At 44.3% G+C, this 24,280-nt stretch overlaps 1 protein-coding gene across 1 annotated transcript in view; it reads right to left on the reverse strand.

Annotated features, from left to right (window-relative positions):
- Positions 1-16,777: 16,777 nt before the first annotated feature.
- Positions 16,778-24,280, reverse strand: part of LOC138356266 (involucrin-like) — a 57,432-nt gene continuing 49,929 nt past the window's right edge. The window contains exon 5 of the mRNA XM_069312235.1: positions 16,778-16,831. Coding sequence (XP_069168336.1) covers positions 16,778-16,831 — 54 coding nt within the window. The remainder of the gene's footprint in view (positions 16,832-24,280) is intronic.

Raw genomic sequence — 24,280 nt, forward strand, 5'->3', positions numbered from 1 at the left:
AAAATTACAATTATTACTTAACCTATACCTATAATAGGTTAAGTAATCACTTAACCTATACCTATAATAGGTTAAGTAATAATTGTAATTACGAAGCAATAAGATGCTTATCTTAACATACTAAGATGGTTAGGTAAGGTCGGTGTTTTCTATGAAGCTTTTCAAGGCAAACTAGTATGTTTAGTATGTCACATATGCACGTATTTAATAAGTCAATATTGACTATACGAAAGTGCGAGAACGGGTTGATCTATGGCCGTTCACGCGTTTTAAATTTGAGGAAAATTCGTTGTTTCAGTGTTCGGAAAGTGGGAATTTAGAGTGGGGAGGAGAGGGGGGGGGGAAGTAGGGGATGTGGGGAGGAGAGGGGGGGGGGGAAGTAGGGGATGTGGGGAGGGGGGGTATGTGGGGGGGGGGGAAGGAAGAGATGATGGAACAGAGCAAGAGGGAAGATAGAAGGATGATGGAAGAAATTAAGGTGGAGAAATCACAGTGGAAGGTTGTGTAATTGCTAGGTGAACAGGTGCACCAGGAGTTCCTGTTTCTGTTCCCCGGGAAATACCCCCACATCCCTCGATTGCAAGCGGAAGACGCAGCCCACTGCGCTACGCTTTACCAGCAAAGCAGTAACGCTAACAAGGCACCTTTGTTGAGCACATTCCAAAGGCACTAAGGAGACTAATATTATGCAATTGGCGGCCCTAATAGCCTCCTCTCTCCATCAGCTGATTATGACATAGCTTAATTGAATTCATTGCATTATCTTAAGTGGGAACTGGGTGAATGAGAATTATCTGAAGGTGTTCTGCTATGCCCATGACCTGCCACGGCCTGCCATAGCCTGCCACTCTCCCTACGGGCTCACCATACCCCGTGCTACTTGGAACTTTTTGTTCCAAGTAGCGAATCTTAAACAACAACAAACCACTCTCCACAGTTATCTTGAGGTTATCTTGAGATGATTTCGGGGCTTTTTTAGTGTCCCCGCGGCCCGGTCCTCGACCAGGCCTCCACCCCCAGGAAGCAGCCCGTGACAGCTGACTAACACCCAGGTACCTAATTTACTGCTAGGTAACAGGGGCATAGGGTAAAAGAAACTCTGCCCATTGTTTCTCGCCGGCGCCTGGGATCGAACCCAGGACCGCAGGATCACAAGCCCCGCGTGCTGTCCGCTCGGCCGACCGGCTCAAACAGTAAATAGAGAGAAGGATCTGGGGGGTTGATATCAGACCGAACCTGTCCCCCAGAGGCCCACATCAAAAGGATATCATCAGCGGCATATGCTAGACTGGTCAACATAAGAACTGCCTCTAGAAACTTACGTAAGGTATCGTTCAGGGTCCTTTATACCACCTATATCAGACCAATCCTGGAATATGCAGCTTCAGCTTGGAGTCCATACCTAGTTAAACACCACACAATGAGCCTGCCACCACCACTCTCCACAGCTCTGTAATTCGCCAATACATCCTCCTGAAAAGATGACATTTTGTGTAACTTATGTGATCAGCCGTTAAGTCTGTAATGGCGTCCCAGTAAGCCAATTTTCATACTATTTTTTTAAGTATCTGGAAAAATAAAAGCCAAAGACTAAATCTAAATATTCCTAGTTCTAGTGTAGTACATATATGTACTATATTTGGCCTCAGCGTATATTAAACCTAGGATGGTCAGGTTAGGGTTTATTTGCAACATGAATCTTAAACAAAATATTCGTGTTTGTTGCTGTAGTCACTGTCTTTGTCAGCAGCTGCTGTAGTCACTGTCTTTGTCAGCAGCTGCTGTAGTCATTCTTTGTATTACAAAACCCAACAATTAAATTGCCTCCATGACATTTGCAACCATCACTTTTATTTAACGTGAAAAGGGCACTTGTTCTAAACCCGTTTATTTCCTGTTCATTAGGGCCGCGACCTGTGAAAGCTGTGTTAATTGATGAGGTGCCGGCGACACAGGTGACACAGGTGACACATTGGGGACACGTGGGGGGATACTCTTTGTTATCGTCGACGGCTCGGCGCGTTGATTAATTCTGAAAGTTCATTGTTATTTGATGTTTTGGTGCTGGCAAGTGTGTGGAACGGTGTTACTGTTGAGTAGGGAGTCATAGCCACTCTCGGTCCCTGTCGGCTTCACAGCGGCTGTCGTCGAGGGCTTGAAGTGGCTGTCCTCAAGGCCTTCCAGCGGCTGTCCTCAAGGCCTTCCAGCGGCTGTCCTCAAGGCCTTCCAGCGGCTGTCCTCAAGGCTTCCAGCGGCTGTCCTCAAGGCCTTCCAGCGGCTGTCCTCCAGGCCTTCCAGCGGCTGTCCTCAAGGCCTTCCAGCGGCTGTCCTCAAGGCCTTCCAGCGGCTGTCCTCAAGGCCTTCCAGCGGCTGTCCTCAAGGCCTTCCAGCGGCTGTCCTCAAGGCTTCCAGCGGCTGGCCTCAAGGCTTCCAGCGGCTGGCCTCAAGGCCTTCCAGCGGCTGTCCTCAAGGCCTTCCAGCGGCTGTCCTCAAGGCCTTCCAGCGACTGTCCTCAAGGCCTTCCAGCGGCTGGCCTCAAGGCCTTCCAGCGGCTGTCCTCAAGGCCTTCCAGCGGCTGTCCTCAAGGCCATCCAGCGGCTGTTCTCAACGCCTTCCAGCGGCTGTCCTCAAGGCCTTCCAGCGGCTGTCCTCAAGGCCTTCCAGCGGCTGGCCTCAAGGCCTTCCAGCGGCTGTCCTCAAGGCCTTCCAGCGACTGTCCTCAAGGCCTTCCAGCGGCTGTTTTCAAGGCCCTCCAGCGGCTGTTTTTAAGGTTTTCCAGCGGCTGTCCTCAAGGCCTTCCAGCGGCTGGCCTCAACGCCTTCCAGCGGCTGTCCTCAAGGCTTCCAGCGGCTGTCCTCAAGGCCTTCCAGCGGCTGTTTTCAAGGCCTTCCAGCGGCTGTTTTTAAGGTTTTCCAGCGGCTGTCCTCAAGGCCTTACAGCGGCTGTCCTCAAGGCCTTCCAGCGGCTGTCCTCAAGGCTTCCAGCGGCTGGCCTCAAGGCTTCCAGCGGCTGGCCTCAAGGCCTTCCAGCGGCTGTCCTCAAGGCCTTCCAGCGGCTGTCCTCAAGGCCTTCCAGCGGCTGTCCTCAAGGCCTTCCAGCGGCTGTCCTCAAGGCCTTCCAGCGGCTGTTCTCAACGCCTTCCAGCGGCTGTCCTCAAGGCCTTCCAGCGGCTGTCCTCAAGGCCTTCCAGCGGCTGGCCTCAAGGCCTTCCAGCGGTTGTCCTTAAGGCTTCCAGCGGCTGTCCTCAAGGCCTTCCAGCGGCTGTTTTCAAGGCCTTCCAGCGGCTGTTTTCAAGGTTTTCCAGCGGCTGTCCTCAAGGCCTTACAGCGGCTGTCTTCAAGGCCTTCCAGCGGCTGTCCTCAAGGCCTTCCAGCGGCTGTCTTCAAGGCCTTCCAGCGGCTGTCTTCAAGGCCTTCCAGCGGCTGTCTTCAAGGCCTTCCAGCGGCTGTCTTCAAGGCCTTCCAGCGGCTGTCTTCAAGGCCTTCCAGCGGCTGTTTTCAAGGCCTTCCAGCGGCTGTTTTCAAGGTTTTCCAGCGGCTGTCCTCAAGGCCTTACAGCGGCTGTCTTCAAGACCTTCCAGCGGCTGTCCTCAAGGCCTTCCAGCGGCTGTCTTCAAGGCCTTCCAGCGGCTGTCTTCAAGGCCTTCCAGCGGCTGTCTTCAAGGCCTTCCAGCGGCTGTCTTCAAGGCCTTCCAGCGGCTGTCCTCAAGGCCTTACAGCGGCTGTCTTCAAGGCCTTCCAGCGGCTGTCCTCAAGGCCTTACAGCGGCTGTCTTCAAGGCCTTCCAGCGGCTGTCTTCAAGGCCTTCCAGCGGCTGTCCTCAAGGCTTCCAGCGGCTGTCCTCAAGGCCCTCCAGCGGCTGTCCTCAAGGCCCTCCAGCGGCTGTCCTCAAGGCCTTCCAGCGGCTGTCTTCAAGACCTTCCAGCGGCTGTCCTCAAGGTCTTCCAGCGGCTGTCCTCAAGGCCTTCCAGCGGCTGTCTTCAAGGCCTTCCAGCGGCTGTCCTCAAGGTTTCCAGCGGCTGTCCTCAAGGCCTTCCAGCGGTTGTCCTCAAGGCCTTCCAGCGGCTGTACTCAAGGCTTCCAGCGGCTGTACTCAAGGCTTCCAGCGGCTGCCGTCAAGGCTTCCAGCGGCTGCCGTCAAGGCTTCCAGGGGGGCGCTCGCCCAAACCACCAGCAAAGGCCATTGGACCGGGAAACTGGGTCCTGGCAAGCTTGTTCTAGCTGAGTTATGACCCAGCCAATGGACGTAACATACAGCATTCTTGCTGTCCGGCTCCCTCATACACCACATACACCTTAGTGTATTTCTGTAGGGTGTATTTACTACATCGCGAGGTGTATTTTGGCCAGCCGTGGAGGTGCCTACACCCTGAAGTAATTTATGACAGGACGCAGATGTTTCATTTTTTGGTTAATGTATCATTGTATGTGTGATGTATGATTGTATGCCTACGTCCCCCGTCCTCCGTCCTCCCCGACATACACGTAGACAAATATATAATAGACTTGATAGAAGAAAACTGTCGGGCAGATAGTACATTAGACAACCGATGGTTTGAAAAGGCGGGGGCCAAGATCTATAACAAGAACTCGATCCTGCAGCTACAAGTAGCATATATAGTATACACACACACAACACACACACACACACACACACACACACACACACACACACACACACACACACACACACACACATACACACACACACACACACACACACACACACACACACACACACACAGGGACCAAAGAGCCAGAGCTCAACCCCCGCAAGCACAATTAGGTGAGTACACACACACACACACACACACACACACACACACACACACACACACACACACACACACACACACACACACACACACACACACACTTTCGGGCCGAAAGAGCAAAGCTCAACCCCCTCAAACACAACTAGGTGAATACACACACACACACACACACACACACACACACACACACACACACACACACACACACACACACACACACAACACAGTTGGGCTCCAGTATACTTGGGTCGACGAGTTACAACTCAAAGAGAAGACATTGACGAATATCATCATTTGGAAGCCTCGAAAATTTTGCAACTCCATCAGGTACAGGAAAATCCGTATTTCTCATGTTAATCAGGTACAGCAAACCCAGTGTATCGTATAATGACTACCCAAGATCAACACAGGGGCTGTACCCATGGGCTGTACCCATGGACTGTACCCATGGGCTGTACCCATGGACTGTACCCATGGGCTGTACCCAAGGACTGTACCAAAAGGCCAACCCCCAAGGGGCTACCATGAACGGACATGGCCACAATCGACTTGAGAATGGTCCAGGACGGACCGAAACGTCGTCATCCCTTCACCTTCAAGTGTGTGGTCTGGTCAACATACTTCAGCCCGATATTGTGACTCCTCGCCTGCACCATTCACCAGTGTTTCTACAATGGTGATCTCTGTTGACAGCGTAAATCACAGCCATCTGTAGTTCAGATCTCTGCCGGTAGATGGCAGCTGAGTCTATAAAGCACAATTTGGACTCCAAACTCTTATTCAGAGTTTATTTGTTAGAGAGAATAAGACTAAATTGCGAGAGGGTCATGATTTTCAATTAACACTATCGGGAAGAGATTAGGGAAAATTTACAGTCGAGAAGGATAAACGGGTATTTACACAGGAGGGATAAACTGGTATTTACACAGGAGGGATAAACTGGTATTTACACAGGAGGGATAAACTGGTATTTACACAGGAGGGATAAACTGGTATTTACACAGGAAGGATAAACTGGTATTTACACAGGAGGGATAAACTGGTATTTACACAGGAGGGATAAACTGGTATTTACACAGGAGGGATAAACTGGTATTTACACAGGAGGGATAAACTGGTATTTACACAGGAGGGATAAACTGGTATTTACACAGGAAGGATAAACTGGTATTTACACAGGAGGGATAAACGGGTATTTACACAGGAGGGATAAACTGGTATTTACACAGGAGGGATAAACTGGTATTTACACAGGAGGGATAAACTGGTATTTACACAGGAAGGATAAACGGGTATTTACACAGGAGGGATAAACTGGTATTTACACAGGAGGGATAAACTGGTATTTACACAGGAAGGATAAACTGGTATTTACACAGGAGGGATAAACTGGTATTTACACAGGAGGGATAAACTGGTATTTACGCAGGAGGGATAAACTGGTATTTACACAGGAGGGATAAACTGGTATTTACACAGGAGGGATAAACAGGTATTTACACAGGAGGGATAAACTGGTATTTACACAGGAGGGATAAACAGGTATTTACACAGGAGGGATAAACTGGTATTTACACAGGAGGGATAAACAGGTATTTACACAGGAGGGATAAACTGGTATTTACACAGGAGGGATAAACTGGTATTTACACAGGAGGGATAAACTGGTATTTACACAGGAGGGATAAACTGGTATTTACACAGGAGGGATAAACTGGTATTTACACAGGAGGGATAAACAGGTATTTACACAGGAGGGATAAACAGGTATTTACACAGGAGGGATAAACTGGTATTTACACAGGAGGGATAAACTGGTATTTACACAGGAAGGATAAACTGGTATTTACACAGGAGGGATAAACTGGTATTTACACAGGAGGGATAAACTGGTATTTACACAGGAGGGATAAACTGGTATTTACACAGGAGGGATAAACTGGTATTTACACAGGAGGGATAAACTGGTATTTACACAGGAGGGATAAACAGGTATTTACACAGGAGGGATAAACTGATATTTACACAGGAGGGATAAACTGATATTTACACAGGAAGGATAAACTGGTATTTACACAGGAGGGATAAACAGGTATTTACACAGGAGGGATAAACTGATATTTACACAGGAGGGATAAACTGGTATTTACACAGGAGGGATAAACTGGTATTTACACAGGAAGGATAAACTGGTATTTACACAGGAGGGATAAACTGGTATTTACACAGGAGGGATAAACTGGTATTTACACAGGAGGGATAAACTGGTATTTACACAGGAGGGATAAACTGGTATTTACACAGGAGGGATAAACTGGTATTTACACAGGAGGGATAAACTGGTATTTACGCAGGAGGGATAAACTGGTATTTACACAGGAGGGATAAACAGGTATTTACACAGGAGGGATAAACTGATATTTACACAGGAGGGATAAACTGGTATTTACACAGGAGAAATAAAGAGGTATTTACACAGGAGGGATAAACTGGTATTTACACAGGAGGGATAAAGTGGTATTTACACAGGAGGAATAAAGAGGTATTTACACAGGAGGGATAAACTGGTATTTACACAGGAGAAATAAAGAGGTATTTACACAGGAGGGATAAACTGGTATTTACACAGGAGGGATAAAGAGGTATTTACACAGGAGGGATAAACTGGTATTTACACAGGAGGGATAAAGAGGTATTTACACAGGAGGGATAAAGAGGTATTTACACAGGAGGGATAAACTGGTATTTACACAGGAGGGATAAAGAGGTATTTACACAGGAGGGATAAAGAGGTATTTACACAGGAGGGATAAAAGGCATTAAGCATTATAAAATCCTTAATAAATATATAAAAGTACTAAGGTTAAAGCAAGCATAAAACAGTAGCCCAAAAAGCAAAGCACAAACTAAAAACAAACAAGTGGATATTTGGGAAAATGGCCGCACGCAAAGAAAATCCCAAACCCCCAAAACCACGACACCAGAATAAGGTCCTCAAACTCTGGCTCACAATATGCAAATTTTTCCTTCCGTGTAACTGGTTTAGCGTATTGCGGGGGTGGGGGGGATGGGGGAGGCGTGTGACTGGTTCTGTATGGGGGTGGATAAGGGGGTGGATAGGCGGGAATCTATCCTGTGATATCTGGCTAAGTTTCGAGGGAGATATTAAGCTATGAGTCATGAGGGGGTAGATAGACTCCCTAATAGTGAGGAGGGAGGAGAGAGAGAGGGTTGGGGGGACCTCACACCTCACAAAGAGAGAGAGAGAGAGAGAGAGAGAGAGAGAGAGAGAGAGAGAGAGAGAGAGAGAGAGAGAGAGAGAGAGAGAGAGTGAGAGAGAGAGAGAGGCAAGACTGGGGGGAGGGGGACATCACACCTCACAGAGAGAGAGAGAGAGAGGTGAGAGAGTGAGAGAGAGAGAGGTGAGAGAGGGGGGGGGGACCTCACATCTGATTCAGTTCACACACCCACCCTTCTCATACCTCCTCCCAACAGTAACAGTTGGGCCATTTGGCCCACATCCAAACTTCATTTTCATCACGATGCAAATTTAACCCATTACTATTAAGCAAATTAGCGACTAGATATATTAAAATCAGATCACATCTCCGCGTTCACTTGTAAGTAGATTGGCCCAGTCTGCTGGAATTTGAGAGCGTTTAAGTGGGGAATTATTGGACTAAATCATTCTTTATCCTCAACCTGCGATTTAGCTACTAAAATCTACCCACTTGGCCCCATGTAGATGAGTCGGGATGTCAGTGATGAGTACGTTGCGTTCGGAAAGGTGTGTTACATTGGATGAGGTTGGTTAAATGTTCTACGACATCGAGGCTATGGTGACATCATTGGTTTATTGATAAGGACTTTTCACAAGACTGAGGACATTCCTGATGGGTCATTGCACGAGTCCCTGTTACAAAGTGGCTAGGTTCAGTTCTTTAACTCTTCATATCCCAGTTCCTTGTCCTCATATCCCAGTTCCTTGTCCTCATATCCCAGCTCCTTGTCCTCATATCCCAGCTCCTTGTCCTCATACCCCAGCTCCTTGTCCTCATATCCCAGCTCCTTGTCCTCATACCCCAGCTCCATATCTTGTCACCTCCTCACAAGCAGTACATAGTCGTACCTAACCTCTCACCAGCATTGTATCTACACCGATGTCTCAGTTCTAGTCGTCGACAGGAACCACTGCAGCAGCCTGTGAGCTGAAAGTGAAATAATCCCTGTACACAGAGTATTAATGTCAGGATAAACAACTGGGTTGAATTCTACATTCGCTTCCCTACACATACCTTTTCTTTCCTCCTAACCTTATCTTCTCCTCCTCCTCTTCCCTTTCTCTCCCTCCTCACAGCACTGCATCACTGTCTCTAGGTGTTGGCACTGCAGTGAGGCAGACCAAGCAGCAAATAGGACTCAGCAGGATAATTAAACCTCAGTTTCACCTAGCAGTAAATAGGTACCTGGGAGTTAGACAGCTGCCACGGGCTGCTTCAGCAGGATAATTAAACCTCAAGTTTCACCTAGCAGTAAATAAGTACCTGGGAGTTAGACAGCTGCCACGGGCTGCTTCCTGGGGGGGGGGTATGTAACAAAAAGAAGGCTTGATCGAGGACCGGGCCGCGGGGACGCTAAGCCTCGAAATCATCTCAAGATAACCTCAAGGAGCAAGTTTCACCTTTCAGTAGAGTTGGGTTCACTCATCACTGAGGGGGAGCGCCCCCCTTGAGGTGGGACTCGTATAAGGACGACCTTGGGATCTGTTTTGGGTTCGCTGTTGGAGTTTAAGGTTTGTGTCAAGCTTTTCAAGGTAATTCTTAAGTAATAAGCTCTGGAATATAACTTAGAAAGTCAATATCTGTACTATTAGATTGCCTTGATGGGATTTTTACATGTGATAAAAAAAGATGAAAAAACAGTATATATATATATATATATATATATATATATATATATATATATATATATATATATATATATATATATACCAAAACAACATTTATTCATATAAGGTTGTATCATACAGATTCAGTGTCGTTATACAGCTGTAGTGGAATTTATATAAACAGTTGTATTGATGCATTTTTTTTTTTAATAATTTCAGTCCTCACTTGCTCGATGCGTTGCTAAAAATGTTATTTAATAAGTGTTTTCAATTTCGCTGTCAACTTGGTTACCGAAAATAGCATGATTCAATTTTGACAGGTAATGTACACCGGACTGTGTACGCGATATATATATATATATATATATATATATATATATATATATATATATATATATATATATATATATATATATATATATATATATATATGCGAACAAGCCTGAATGGTCCCCAGGACAATATGCAACTGAAAAAACAACATTTCCTGCCCTTCAGTTGCATATTGTCCTGGGGACCATTCAGGCTTGTTCGCATTTGTGTTCCTCACGTGTGCCCCAAAGAATGAGGTGATTTGGTAAAATGCTATGCCCAAGATTACTATCCGAGTGCCGGCGGTGGGGTGGTTCAAATAGCCTCGGCTATCACCTCATTTTGTCCGGTCGTGATGGTCAAGTGGATTAAGGCGTCTTGTACATACCAGTTGCGTGGCATCTGGGAGTATGGGTTCGAGTCACTTCTGGGGTGTGAGTTTTCAGTTATATATATATATATATATATATATATATATATATATATATATATATATATATATATATATATATATATATATATATATATATACGTGTACGAGGTGCACGTCTGAGGTGAGAGAGAGAGAGAGAGAGAGAGAGAGAGAGAGAGAGAGAGAGAGAAAGAGAGTCAGTCAGTCAATCAATCCACTTAAAGCAGGCGAAAGACAAACAGAAAACGAATCAACGATAGATTCGAGGAAGTGATCTGATATTACGGAGACAACAGAGATATGTACATAATGACACATCTTTGTCCTCACATCCCACCCCCCCCTAGAGAGGGGAGTGTAGCCCCCTTCACTTGGAATGTCATTGTCCTGCCCCCTCTCTCAGGTGTACATGACCAGGCCCTGTGTTGAGCATGGGGGTGGGGGGAGAGGGGGTGGGGGGGATATATGCTTGTTGTGAGAGAGAGAGATTATGGGGATGTGCTCATGCCTGTGGCTCCTCTTAGGTGGCTTAATCTTCATCAATGAATGGTGAGAGAAGCAGCAGGGAGTGTCTCGTCGTGTGTCGGTCGTGAGACCTGGGTTCAAGCCCCCGGCTGAGGGGGAGAAACGGTTTGGCAGCGTTTTCTCTCTCTCTCTCTCTCCTTCCCCCTTTCTCTCTCTTCCTGGAAGTTAAGTGGTTGTGATGAGCTGTAGTTTCATGGTAATGGTCAATAGTTGGCCCTGGTTGTTGTTCACACACACACACACACACACACACACACACACACACACACACACACACACACACACACACACACACACACACACACACACACACACACACCATGATAAAACCAGGGGAGGATTGACTGGGAACTGTTCCCCCCCCTGTTCACCAAGCAGCAGTTGGTGACCCCGTATACACACAGCTTGGTTGGTCACATTCAATGGGAAGATAAAACAAGAATCAAAACACTCTCAGCCTGGTAATAGGAGTAACAAGTCGTCTGCTCCTGTACCTCCAGTGTAAACAAAGTGAGAGAGAGAGTGAGAGAGAGAGTGAGAGAGAGAGAGAGAGAGAGAGAGAGAGAGTTCGTACGTGTTTTGGATGTCCTTAATAGCACCACACGTCCATGTTATTGTGTGGTAGGGTGGTGGTGTCGAGTGATTACCTAGGGTGATTACCTAGGGTGATTACCTAGGGTGATTACCTAGGGTGATTACCTAGGGTGATTACTGGGGAACGGAACCCTAGCTTGTAATCCCAGCCGTCATCACTGACAAATCAATAAGAGAGAGAGAGAGAGAGAGAGAGAGAGAGAGAGAGAGAGAGAGAGAGAGAGAGAGAGAGAGAGAGAGAGAGAGTCTGGGTATATTCTCAGGAAATAATAATCTAGCAAATTATATTTACCCTTTATATTACCATATATATATTACCTGATGTATCTACCAGATACATCACTGTGTTTACACGATATAACCCTAACGTGTATGAATACACTCAGGCTTCCTGTCCCTCTACAGAATGAATTATATATAGAGAGATTTACCTCGTAACTGGCCTGGGAACTTTAGTCACTGCTCGTAACTGCAATTCTCAGTATTGAGCACATCAGGTGCAGTGCTCCAGTGCACACAGGAGCACTGCACACTGCTCAACATATCTCATGTGCACAAGATCACGTTACTGTCTGAACCAATTGCTCACACTCCTCCGGATCGGCGATTTATGAATCGCCAGGATTTGCAAAGCTAGTTGTCAGGGATTAACTTTGGTTTGGATTAGCTGTTGATTCAAGAGGATTTATTATAGTGAGCCCGCGCCAGCACCAAGTCTTGTTGACATGCAAGTGAATAATGGTGCCTTTACTGGGGGTATTATACATGTTTTATGCGTAGAAGGAATAACTGATCGTACAGGGTGAGAAAGGAGAGTGTAAGGACGTTCCCCCTGAGAATTTTGTAGGTGGTGATCATGTCTCTCCTTACTCTTGTGTCTTCCAGGGCCGTGAGGTTTAGTTCCTGTAGCCTTTTCCTCGTAGGAAAGCCTGGTGGAATACCGCTGAATCTGGTGTGTGTGTGTGTGTGTGTGTGTGTGTGTGTGTGTGTGTGTGTGTGTGTGTGTGTGTGTGTCTAGTCCTACCTGACCTGAGGGAAAGGTGAGGCTGAGTGGGCTCCATTGTCAGAACAAACATGATGTAACTAGACCCAGCCAGGCAGGATAGATGGAGTGAAGGGTAGGGGGGGGTAGAGGGGGAGGGAGGGAGGGGTTCCCCAGGGGTCTAGCCTTCAAGGTGGCTCATCCAGGGACTGCCCCCCAACCTAGAAGAGGCCTATCCAGAGGTCGTCCATAGCATGCTTTACAGGAAAGTCCTATCCAAACGAGGTCCTTTCAAGAGAGCCTAGCTAATGTAATCTGTATTAATTCTATCCATAGTAGGTCTTATAGGAAGGTCCTGTCCATAGGATCTCGCTTAAATTAGTCCTGTTAAGTGGAATCCAATGTATATAGTCCCATCCAAGATCCCCAAAACTCGTAGAAATATTAAACAAGAATACTAATAATTTCTTAGAAAAGAGTAAGGCAATATTAAGCTAAAAACGTAAAGATATTATAAAACAAGTTTCGCTCAGGTCATAGAAAATTGACGAATATGACAGATAAGGGAAGAGATAGAGACAGTGAATGGCACCATAACTAGGTCGTAACGGAAGTCGTGAACAAGTGAGGTCATTCGAGGTCATGGAATAGACCAAGTCCATTCCATCCAGCGGTCGACCCTCTCTTAAAAACTCATTCAGCAATTTTAACAGTTCATTCAAATTAGGAATTTTCTCAGATGTGAGTTTTTTATTATTATTTTTACCACAGACGTGGCCACAGATTTACAATGCTAACCAGCATATATACATTTTCTTCTGTCCTCCATAGACAGGGTTAGAGAAGTGTTAAACATATAGTTCAAGGGGTTTATTGAACAATCAACCACAGAAGGTGATTCGGTGCTTTTAAAATGCTAAGCTAACCTACATACGTAAATACATAGATACACAGATTTACGTATGCCCTACATAAAGTGTTCGATGTGTCTTTTACATAGTGTCATTAATGTACATTCACAAAGGTGAAATGTAATTCTGATCAGCTTCCATATATACTTTATACATATACATATATATACACACACACATATACGTACATATACATATCTACATACTTATATACACACACACACATGCATTCACATACATTTGTCTCTTTTACTCTGACAGGGTGAGATAGCTGATAGAGAAACTAGTGTGCAATTAAGCAATCACTGAAGGTGATTAAGGTGCTTTTACAAGCTCAGGTTATATAGTTACATCACATACATTGTATAATTGATACATTACATGGTCAATCTTGGGTACAAGTCCAATATATCATCAAGTGTTCCAGTACTCACATAGTAACTACAGAGTTCAGCATACCTTAGCCCAGGAGGGCGAAAGTCAGTCAGTATGGGACATTCTACAATATAATGTTCAAGAGAGTGCATGTTTTCTCTTTCACAAAGTTGACACATTGTGTACTCGACATTTGGGTTTTGAGAAAGCTGCCAGATACGTCTATATCCCAGGCGTATTCTGGCCACTATAACATCACATTGCCGGGTTCTTGCCCTATTAGTCCCATATGTGAATGTCTCCTCACGATATCTATCATAATATTTAATACTACAACTTTCAGGTCTTTGTGAATTTGTTAGGTCGGTGAGATCTTCATTAGATATTTGTTTAAGTATTCTCTTTGTCACTGCTAATGAAACACCCATATCAATTTCTACCACTGGTTTTCTGCAGGCTGACTTAGCAAGCATATCAACAGTGCCATGCCTTGAGATGCCAACATGTGATGGTATCCATAGGAATTTAATTTCAAATCTGTTTTCTTTAGCAGCTAAAACATTCATTCGAATATCAGTGACTATTTTCTGGGTGTCACTACTATGTGCGTTCAGTGCCAGGAGTGCACTCTGCGAGTCACAATATACAAGTCCACTGCCTTTGTCTTTTAAAAATTCAGTGGCAAGGTATATCCCGCCAAACACACACCGAAACTACGACGTTGGTACAACGTTGGAACAAGTTTTAACACCTCCTAACCAGTTATAACAACCAATATAGCAAGTTGTAACAACGTTCTAATACGTCATAAACACCTTAAGCCAAGATGTAACAACTTTATTACACGTTGTAACAAGCGGAAAATAGACACAGTTACGGTTTGTGTTTCCAGGGATGTCTGTCGGGTAGACTACGATAAAAGTGTATTTATTTTTTAAAATTTGTATTTAAGGAAGAGGGATCCGGTTGTCTTCGAGCTGAAGGGATGAGATCCTCTCCAAGACAGGTTTCACTCCAACCAATCGCCTCACGTTTGGTCATAAATATCCGCTCATATCAAACAACGCAAATAAATAAAATACGAACCAAATTATTAAGCCTGTCGGAATTTCAATGATCTTGAGGTTATCTTGAGATGGTTTCGGGGCTTAGCGTCCCCGCGGCCCGGTCGTCGACCAGGCCTCATTTTTGATACCCCCAGGAAGCAGCCCGTAACAGCTGACTAACTCCCAGGTACCTATTTACTGCTAGCTGAACAGGAGCATTAAGGTGAAAAAATCTCTGTTTCCACCTGCACCGGGGATCGAACCCGGTAACTTAGGACTATGAATCCCGAGCGCTGTCCACTCAGCCGTCAGGCCCCTTGTTGATGGCACATTCTTGCCAAACTGATAACCGGGAAACCATTCACATAATAAATAATTAATTGCAAAATTAATCTCATACATTTACCAGATTGGAGGATTGGGAGACCATGAATATTATCAACAAATTATAAAAAACTCTACGGATTCGGCATCAAACATTTCATCTCCACAGACTTCATAAAATGAGGTCGGCACCCCCTTCAATGGGGGGCATGGGGGTGCTTGCCAGAGGCTTAGGGCCCGCGCAGGAATATCCCTGCTAAAAAAAAGATTATAGAAGAGGATATATCTTTGTCTTAGATAATATCACTTATAGTGATATCATTCAGTGGGACTTTATAATGATATCATTCAGTAGGACTTTGAAATGTTACCCTTCAGTGAGCGGTTTATAAGGTTACAAATTTGTGGTAATGTTAAATGGCTTCTCTGATGATAACTTGATTCATAAGGTTGTTGTTGCTTGCAACACGCCTCAGGCCTAAGGCTTGGCATCATTTAACGGAATTTTAGCGTTTTCTTCCCGCTGTCTCTTGCATGATTGACGGAAAACGGCTTCTGTCATTGACAGGAAAGTATTCAGAAAGAAATGACGGGAGTATGATGCCTGGATGCTAGAAATTACACTAATATGAACTTATTTTGTATTTGTTTTTGCAATATTGCACGAACGCACACACACACACACACACACACACACACACACACACACACACACACACACACACACACACACACACACACACACACACACACACAGGTGCACGAACCTGTGATTGCACGAGGTGGAAGGACACAGGTGGAAGCTGAGTACCCAAATGAGCCACAGAGACGTTAGAAAGAACTTTTTCAGTGTCAGAGTAGTTAGTAAATGGAATGCATTAGGAAGTGATGTGGTGGAGGCTGACTCCATACACAGTTTCAAATGTAGATATGATAGAGCCCAATAGGCTCAGGAATCTGTACACCAGTTGATTGACGGTTGAGAGGCGGGACCAAAGAGCCAGAGCTCAACCCCCGCAAGCACAATTAGGTGAGTACACACACACACACACACACACACACACACACACACACACACACACACACACACACACACACACACACACACACACACACACACACACACTTTCAAGCTGAAAGCTGCTTCAAGCAACGGGAAGCAGCTCAGTAAATATACTGAATCTGGTGCCAATAGTGCGGTTTTGGGGTGACGGAGAGTCCACACCTATCCACCCACCCCCTACCCATAATCCACCCCCCATCCACACCCACACCCCCATCCACCCACACCCTCCTCATTTTATCCCTGAGAGACAGACCATATCTCTCCAACACAGAACCTCCAGCCCACATTATGGAGGACCCAAGCTCACCAGTGGTCCCCCTGAGCGGGGTAGAATGGTAGAGTGGGTTAGTAGAATGGAGTAGTAGAGTGTAGAATGCGTTGGCGACCAGTCATGCCTGAAAATTTCTACCTTATGTTTTCATGGGTCAATAGGTCAGCAGGATTCCCCATAAAGTGGGTCCCATGGAGCTCCAAACCCACCTATGGGGTGTCTCTCAGTTTATGGGCTATTCATGCCCGTGCATGAATGGGCTATTCATGCCCATGCCACCTCTTGGGTGGCTTAATCTTAATCAGTCATCAGTCTCTCAGTGTGACCACCGATAACTATATGGGGAGATAACTATATGGGGGGAGATAACTATATGGGGGAGATAACTATATGGGGGTATAGTTACCTCATATAAAGATACTCATTAAGCTTAGTTATGCTCAGCTTTGGTACTAAATAGTTAAGTCTCTAGGAATAAGCTTCATTGTCCGCAGGTTTGGAGAGAATTCTAACCAATAGATGGGTTAGAAAGGCGGGGTCCAAGAGCTAATAGCTCGATTCTGCTGACATAAATAGTCAATACAGATGTTAAATACATACGCGCGTCCAGGCACAACCTGCTATCCATTCAAGTGTGTGTGTTACGTTACAAAATGTAATGTAACATATTTGAAGGTGCAACCGGTTGTGCCCTGGTCTGTCTGTCTGTCTGTCTACCCCCCCTCTGTTCTTTCCTCTCCCTTCCCTTTCTTTGACTCCATTTCTCCCTCTTTCTTTTTCTCTCTTTTCATTTTCTCCCTCTCCCTTACTCTCTTTTATTGAAAAAATTATTGAATATTGTTTTTAGATGATCTAGATGGTCACGAGGTCGGTAGGAAATATGACACTGTGTCATGCTGAACACGTTTGATGAGTTCCAATCCAGACCCAACTCTGTTGGGCACGTACCCGACAGCAATCACTGTTAAAAAGAATTGGGTGAGGCTAGCCTAAAGGGTGTGGCCTCCAACACCGAAAATACATTGTTATATTGATATACAGCACAAACAACTCATAAATAGGCCTACTTGTAAGATTTGGAGCTCATTCTCTGGCATAAATGTGGCTTTTTGCATAACCAGTCGAGGTAGTAACAGTGTGAGTGATCACGTCAGTGCGACAGTAGTGACAAAGTGTGTATTACAAGTAGAGACATAATAGTGTCCATTTGTAATAGTCTTTCCCTATTAAGACACCTCAATAGCGCGGTCAATAGAGCTACGGGGTCTCACACGCATGTGGGGGGACCAGGGTTCGAGTCTCCTAGACCCCCAGGTGAATGGTGACATAATTCCTCCTTACTGTCACGCGGTTGTCCCTGACTGTCTCAAGGACTTGACGGAATGGGTCACTTGTCATATATAAGACGGTTTCTTGGGCTTTCTTGGTCATCTATCTTTCTCCTCCTCTTCCTGTATGTCTTTCGTCTGTGTCTGTTCCTTCTTTATCCTCTTCTCTGTCTGTTCCTTGTTCGTCTTCTTCCCGGTGCTTCAGCGGTCATTCGGTAGAACCAATTGCTGTATTGTCCAGTGGAACGAGGACATGCCGCTGGTGTGTGTGTGTGTGTGTGTGTGTGTGTGTGTGTGTGTGTGTGTGTGTGTGTGTGTGTGTGTGTGTGTGTGTGTGTGTGTGTGTGTACTCACCTATTTGTGCTTGCAGGATCGAGCATTGACTCTTGGATCCCGCCTTTCCTGCCATCGGTTGTTTACAGCAATGACTCCTGTCCCATTTCCCTGTCATACCTAATTTTAAAAGCATGAAAGTGTGTGTGTGTGTGTGTGTGTGTGTGTGTGTGTGTGTGTGTGGATTAACTATCATTGATTAACTATTGATTAACTATCCCAGTACCTAAAGAATAATATAATGTTGAAGGCGGTAATGGATAACCAAGTTATATATATATATATATATATATATATATATATATATATATATATATATATATATATATATATATATATATATATGCAGCCCTTAATTATGTTAGGTTCACAAAAACAGTTTATTAAAAAATGTATTAATTACCAGTATAATTATTAATTACTAATCAAAGGATTTTACAAACCTAATTATTAATGGGCCAAAATAATTGCTAATAATTAGAATTAACAATACTCGTATGGGTCAATAGGCCTTCTGCAGTTACCTTCGTTCTTAATGTATCAGACCTTTCCTTATGAAGTGGGAATTAGTTCATTGTGAGATAAGCAGAACAGCCATTCGGAAGGGACACACACACACACACACACACACACACACACACACACACACACACACACACACACACACACACACACACACACATACACACACACACACACACACAGGGGTGTGAGGGGTGAGACTTCCGATTGGCGTGAAGTCACCAGTGGAGTCCCACAGGGCTCTGTACTCGGTCCTATCTTGTTTCTGATATATGTAAATGATCTCCCGGAGGGTATCGATTCATTTCTCTCAATGTTTGCGGACGATGCTAAAATTATGATAAGGATTAAAACAGAAGAGGACTGTTTGAGGCTTCAAGAAGACCTAGACAAGCGGCAGGAATGTTCGAAGAAATGGATGTTAGAGTTTAACCCAAGCAAATGTAATGTAACGAAGATAGGTGTAGGGAGCAGGAGACCAGATACAAGGTATCACTTGGGAGATGAAATACTTCAAGAGTCAGAGAGAGAGAAAGACCTGGGGGTTGATATCACGCCAGACCTGTCCCCTGAAGCTCATATCAAGAGGATAACATCAGCAGCATATGCCAGGTTGGCTAACATAAGAACGGCCTTTAGAAATTTGTGTAAGGAATCTTTCAGAAACATTATATACCACATATGTCAGACCAATCCTGGAGTATGCGGCTCCAGCATGGAGTCCATATCTAGTCAAGCATAAGACTAAACTGGAAAAGGTTCAAAGGTTTGCCACCAGACTAGTACCCGAGCTGAGAGGTATGAGCTACGAGGAGAGAGTACGGGAATTAAACCTCACTTCGCTGGAAGACAGAAGAGTTAGGGGGGACATGATCACCACATTCAAGATTCTGAAGGGAATTGATAGGGTAGATAAAGACAGTCTATTTAACACAAGGAGAACACGCACAAGGGGACACAGGTGGAAACTGAGTGCCCAAATGAGCCACAGAGATATTAGAAAGAACTTTTTTAGTGTCAGAGTGGTTGACAAATGGAATGCATTAAGAAGTAATGTGGTGGAGGCTGACTCCATACACAGTTTCAAGTGTAGATATGACAGAGCCCGATAGGCTCAGGAACCTGTACACCTGTTGACTGACGGTTGAGAGGCGGGACCAAAGAGCCAGAGCTCAACCCCCGCAAACACAACTAGGTGAGTACACACACACACACATCTCCAGGAAGCAGCCTGTAGCAGTTGTCTAACTCCCAGGTGCCTATTTACTGCTAGGTGAACATTAGCATTAGGGTGAAAGATACTCTGCCCGTTTGTTTTTGCCTCGGCTGGGAATCGAACCCGGGTTCTTAGGATTAGCACCCCCGAGCGCTGTCTACTTCAGCCGCAAGTGTGTGTGTGTGTACTCACCTAGTTGTGCTTGCGGGGGTTGAGCTCTGGCTCTTTGGTCCTGCCTCACGGTCTGTACCTCTGCCCCATTTGTTTCCGTCTCCGCCGGGGATCGAACCCTGAACCTCAGGACTACGAATACCGAGCGCTGTCCTCTCAGCTGTCAGGCCCCTTAGTAGTTTAAGGGTGATTGATAAAGATTAAGTCAGCCCAAGAGGTGGCACGGGCATGAATAGCCCGTAAGAGGTAAAGAGTTAGGTCTTTTTTGTTTAAGTAAGTAGTAGTTTAAGTAGTTTAAGGGTTATCTTGAGATGATTTCGGGGCTTTTTAGTGTCCCCGCGGCCCGGTCCTCGACCAGGCCTCCACCCCCAGGAAGCAGCCCGTGACAGCTGACTAACTCCCAGGTACCTATTTTACTGCTAGGTAACACAACTTCACAAGTATATATAAATGGTCTGTGAGTGTGTATAGGGAGTACCTATTGTGTCTTAATAGGTTCAGACTCTTGCAATATGAATATGTAACAATACATATGAATATTTGCTGAAGTGGAAAATGTCCACCCTTGCAATGGTTGCAAAGCGCTGCCACCACTATTATCATATGGAAATGTTGCTCGCTCGGGCGGGAAGCCGTTGCAAGATTAGGTGTACTCTTGCACCAGCCCGTCCTCCAAACAAAGATCCAAAAGTGATTCCATGCACCCGCCAAACCCCCCAGCTGTTTATGAATGAAAAGCGGTTTACACACGACTCACAACTGCTGACGTTCGAACATATCCGGAACAAGTGTTTCACTGACGAATTTTGTTCGAACCACAACGCTATAAATGCTTCACCCACGTACTACAAATACAAATAATCGCCAACAGAACCTAAACACCTAACCTAACCTAACCTAACCTAACCTAACCTAACCTAACCTATGCCTATATATGCACAATATGCTAATATATTATAATATTAATTTATACTTGCGAAAATTCCCGTTTTGAATGAACAGCATGTTAACATTTATGAATGCGTCTGTGGGGTCGACCGCTGGATGTAATGGACTTGAGTCGAGGACGGGTTGCTTGCTGTTACAAAGCCAAGTAACTTGAGGATTGTAAGGCGGAGTATTGCCAGTATTGTTGACAAACAAACCAACGCCATTACCCCGGCGGTAATGGTATATTCAACTTTGGTATATTCAAATATATATTTGGCGGGGTTCACTGTCCCTGGTGATCAGATTATCAAGGAGATACGGATGATATAAGAGTTTTGGATTATATATCAAACGATATATGACCGGATAAAGATCCATATGCTAAAATATCCATTAATAGAGGTGATCTGAGGATGTGATGATTATGTGGGTATTAACTAGGGTATTCACTGGGTATTAACTAGTGTATTCACTGGGTATTGACTAGGGTATTCACTGGGTATTGACTAGGGTATTCACTGGGTATTGACTAGGGTATTCACTGGGTATTAACTAGGGTATTCACTGGGTATTAACTAGGGTATTCACTGGGTATTAACTAGGGTATTCACTGGGTATTAACTAGAGTATTCACTGCGTATTAACTAGGGTATTCACTGGGTATTAACTAGGGTATTCACTGGGTATTAACTAGGGTATTCACTGGGTATTCACTGGGTATTCACTGGGTATTAACTAGGGTATTCACTGGGTATTAACTAGGGTATTCACTGGGTATTAACTAGAGTATTCACTGCGTATTAACTAGGGTATTCACTGGGTATTAACTAGGGTATTCACTGGGTATTAACTAGGGTATTCACTGGGTATTAACTAGGGTATTCACTGGGTATTGACTAGGGTATTCACTGGGTATTAACTAGGGTATTCACTGGGTATTAACTAGGGTATTCACTGGGTATTAACTAGGGTATTCACTGCGTATTAACTAGGGTATTCACTGGGTATTAACTAGGGTATTCACTGGGTATTAACTAGGGTATTCACTGGGTATTAACTAGGGTATTCACTGGGTATTAACTAGAGTATTCACTGCGTATTAACTAGGGTATTCACTGGGTATTAACTAGGGTATTCACTGGGTATTAACTAGGGTATTCACTGGGTATTCACTGGGTATTCACTGGGTATTAACTAGGGTATTCACTGGGTATTGACTAGGGTATTCACTGGGTATTGACTAGGATATTCACTGGGTATTAACTAGGGTATTCACTGGGTATTAACTAGGGTATTCACTGGGCATTAACTAGAGTATTCACTGCGTATTAACTAGGGTATTCACTGGGTATTAACTAGGGTATTCACTGGGTATTAACTAGAGTATTCACTGCGTATTAACAAGGGTATTCACTGGGTATTAACTAGGGTATTCACTGAGTATTTACTAGGATATTCACTGGGTATTAACTAGGATATTCACTGGGTATTAACTAGGGTATTCACTGGGTATTTACTAGGATATTCACTGGGTATTAACTAGGGTTTTCACTGGGTATTAACTGGGGTATTCACTGGGTATTAACTAGGGTATTCACTGGGTATTAACTGGGGTATTCACTGGGTATTAACTAGGGTTTTCACTAGGTATTAACTAGGGTATTCACTGGGTATTAACTGGGGTATTCACTGGGTATTAACTAGGGTATTCACTGGGTATTAACTGGGGTATTCACTGGGTATTAACTAGGGTTTTCACTAGGTATTAACTAGGGTATTCACTGGGTATTAACTGGGGTATTCACTGGGTATTAACTAGGGTTTTCACTAGGTATTAACTAGGGTATTCACTGGGTATTAACTGGGGTATTCACTGGGTATTAACTAGGGTATTCACTGGGTATTAATTGGGGTATTCACTGGGTATTAATTAGGGTTTTCACTGGGTATTAACTAGGGTATTCACTGGGTATTCACTGGGTATTTACTGGGGGTATTCAGTGTATATCAACTAGGTATTCCCTCATTCTTGGAATGTACTACACACATTCACTTATTAACATAATTTTAAACTTACCACAAATCTTACCAATTATAAAGTTATCTAATTAATATAATCTTGAACTTATTATCAAATTCACTATTTACTATAAATGAAGATTCAATAATATCTTTCAGTAAGTGATTTCCACTCCACGATTTTGCATGAATTAGCCAAATCAGAAAGATTACAATCACTTAAGTGAATAAAATTATGCATTGGGTTTTTGGCATGTACTTGTGCTATGTTCACGTTCTTGTTATTCTCTAGTGAATATGTTTCCCTGTTTCGGTCAACATAGAAATTATTATAATCTTTTCGTGGAATTATATATACATAGTTTATGGCAACTATCTGGAAGATTTTTAATGATTTTTTTTATGATATCAAAACTCCTCTAATATTGATATTAATTATTATATTATATTTTATAGTGATTATTAAATTATTTTATTTTTATATTATAATTATTATTTTGATATTAAATTATTTTAGTTATTTAGGAAATTTATTTATCATAAAATGGCAGAATTGATGCATTCTTGATATTGAGATACGAGGAATTTGACTGGCGTTATCAATAGATAACTTATCAGTGTGAAGGGGCCGACACGATCAACAATAACAAATGGCTCAGGGGACTTAACAAGGCAGTTACAATCCGCTGTGCCCTAACAATATCAACTCCCACAATTAGAGCATGAAATACTGTGGATTTTAAATTCAATACCTATGCAAATTGATGCATTTAGAAGGTAAACACAGGTTTGTTGAACGGGCTTTTTTTTTTAACAGAAAAGCAGATGGAAAGTTTGGATTTTTGGTGGGATAGACTCGTGATTATGAGGGAGTTGTGAGTGGATAGGTGCTGCTTCTCAGGGGTTCAATATGAGGTGGCCTATCCTTCACCTGATGCCTATCTTTCCTAACCTATTCCCATCCCTCATTAACCCTCCCTTTTGCCCTCCTTTCCACCAGATTGTGTACTCTTTTCACATAGTCCTTCTCTCTCTGTCCCCTATCCCGTTCTTTGTGCTTCTAGTCTCCTATCCCTCACCTCTCCTGTCATTAATCATATCTCCTTAACTCTCTCCTCTTAGCCTGCCTCACCTCTCACTATCCGCGTCTCTCATCTCTCACTGCCGTGTCTCTCACCTCTCACTATCCACGTCTCTCATCTCTCACTGCTGCCTCTCTCATCTCTCACTATCCACGTCTCTCATCTCTCACTATCCACGTCTCTCATCTCTCACTACCGT

Source organism: Procambarus clarkii, chromosome 71 (assembly GCF_040958095.1).
Source record: "Procambarus clarkii isolate CNS0578487 chromosome 71, FALCON_Pclarkii_2.0, whole genome shotgun sequence".
Taxonomy (NCBI): Eukaryota; Metazoa; Arthropoda; class Malacostraca; order Decapoda; family Cambaridae; genus Procambarus; species Procambarus clarkii.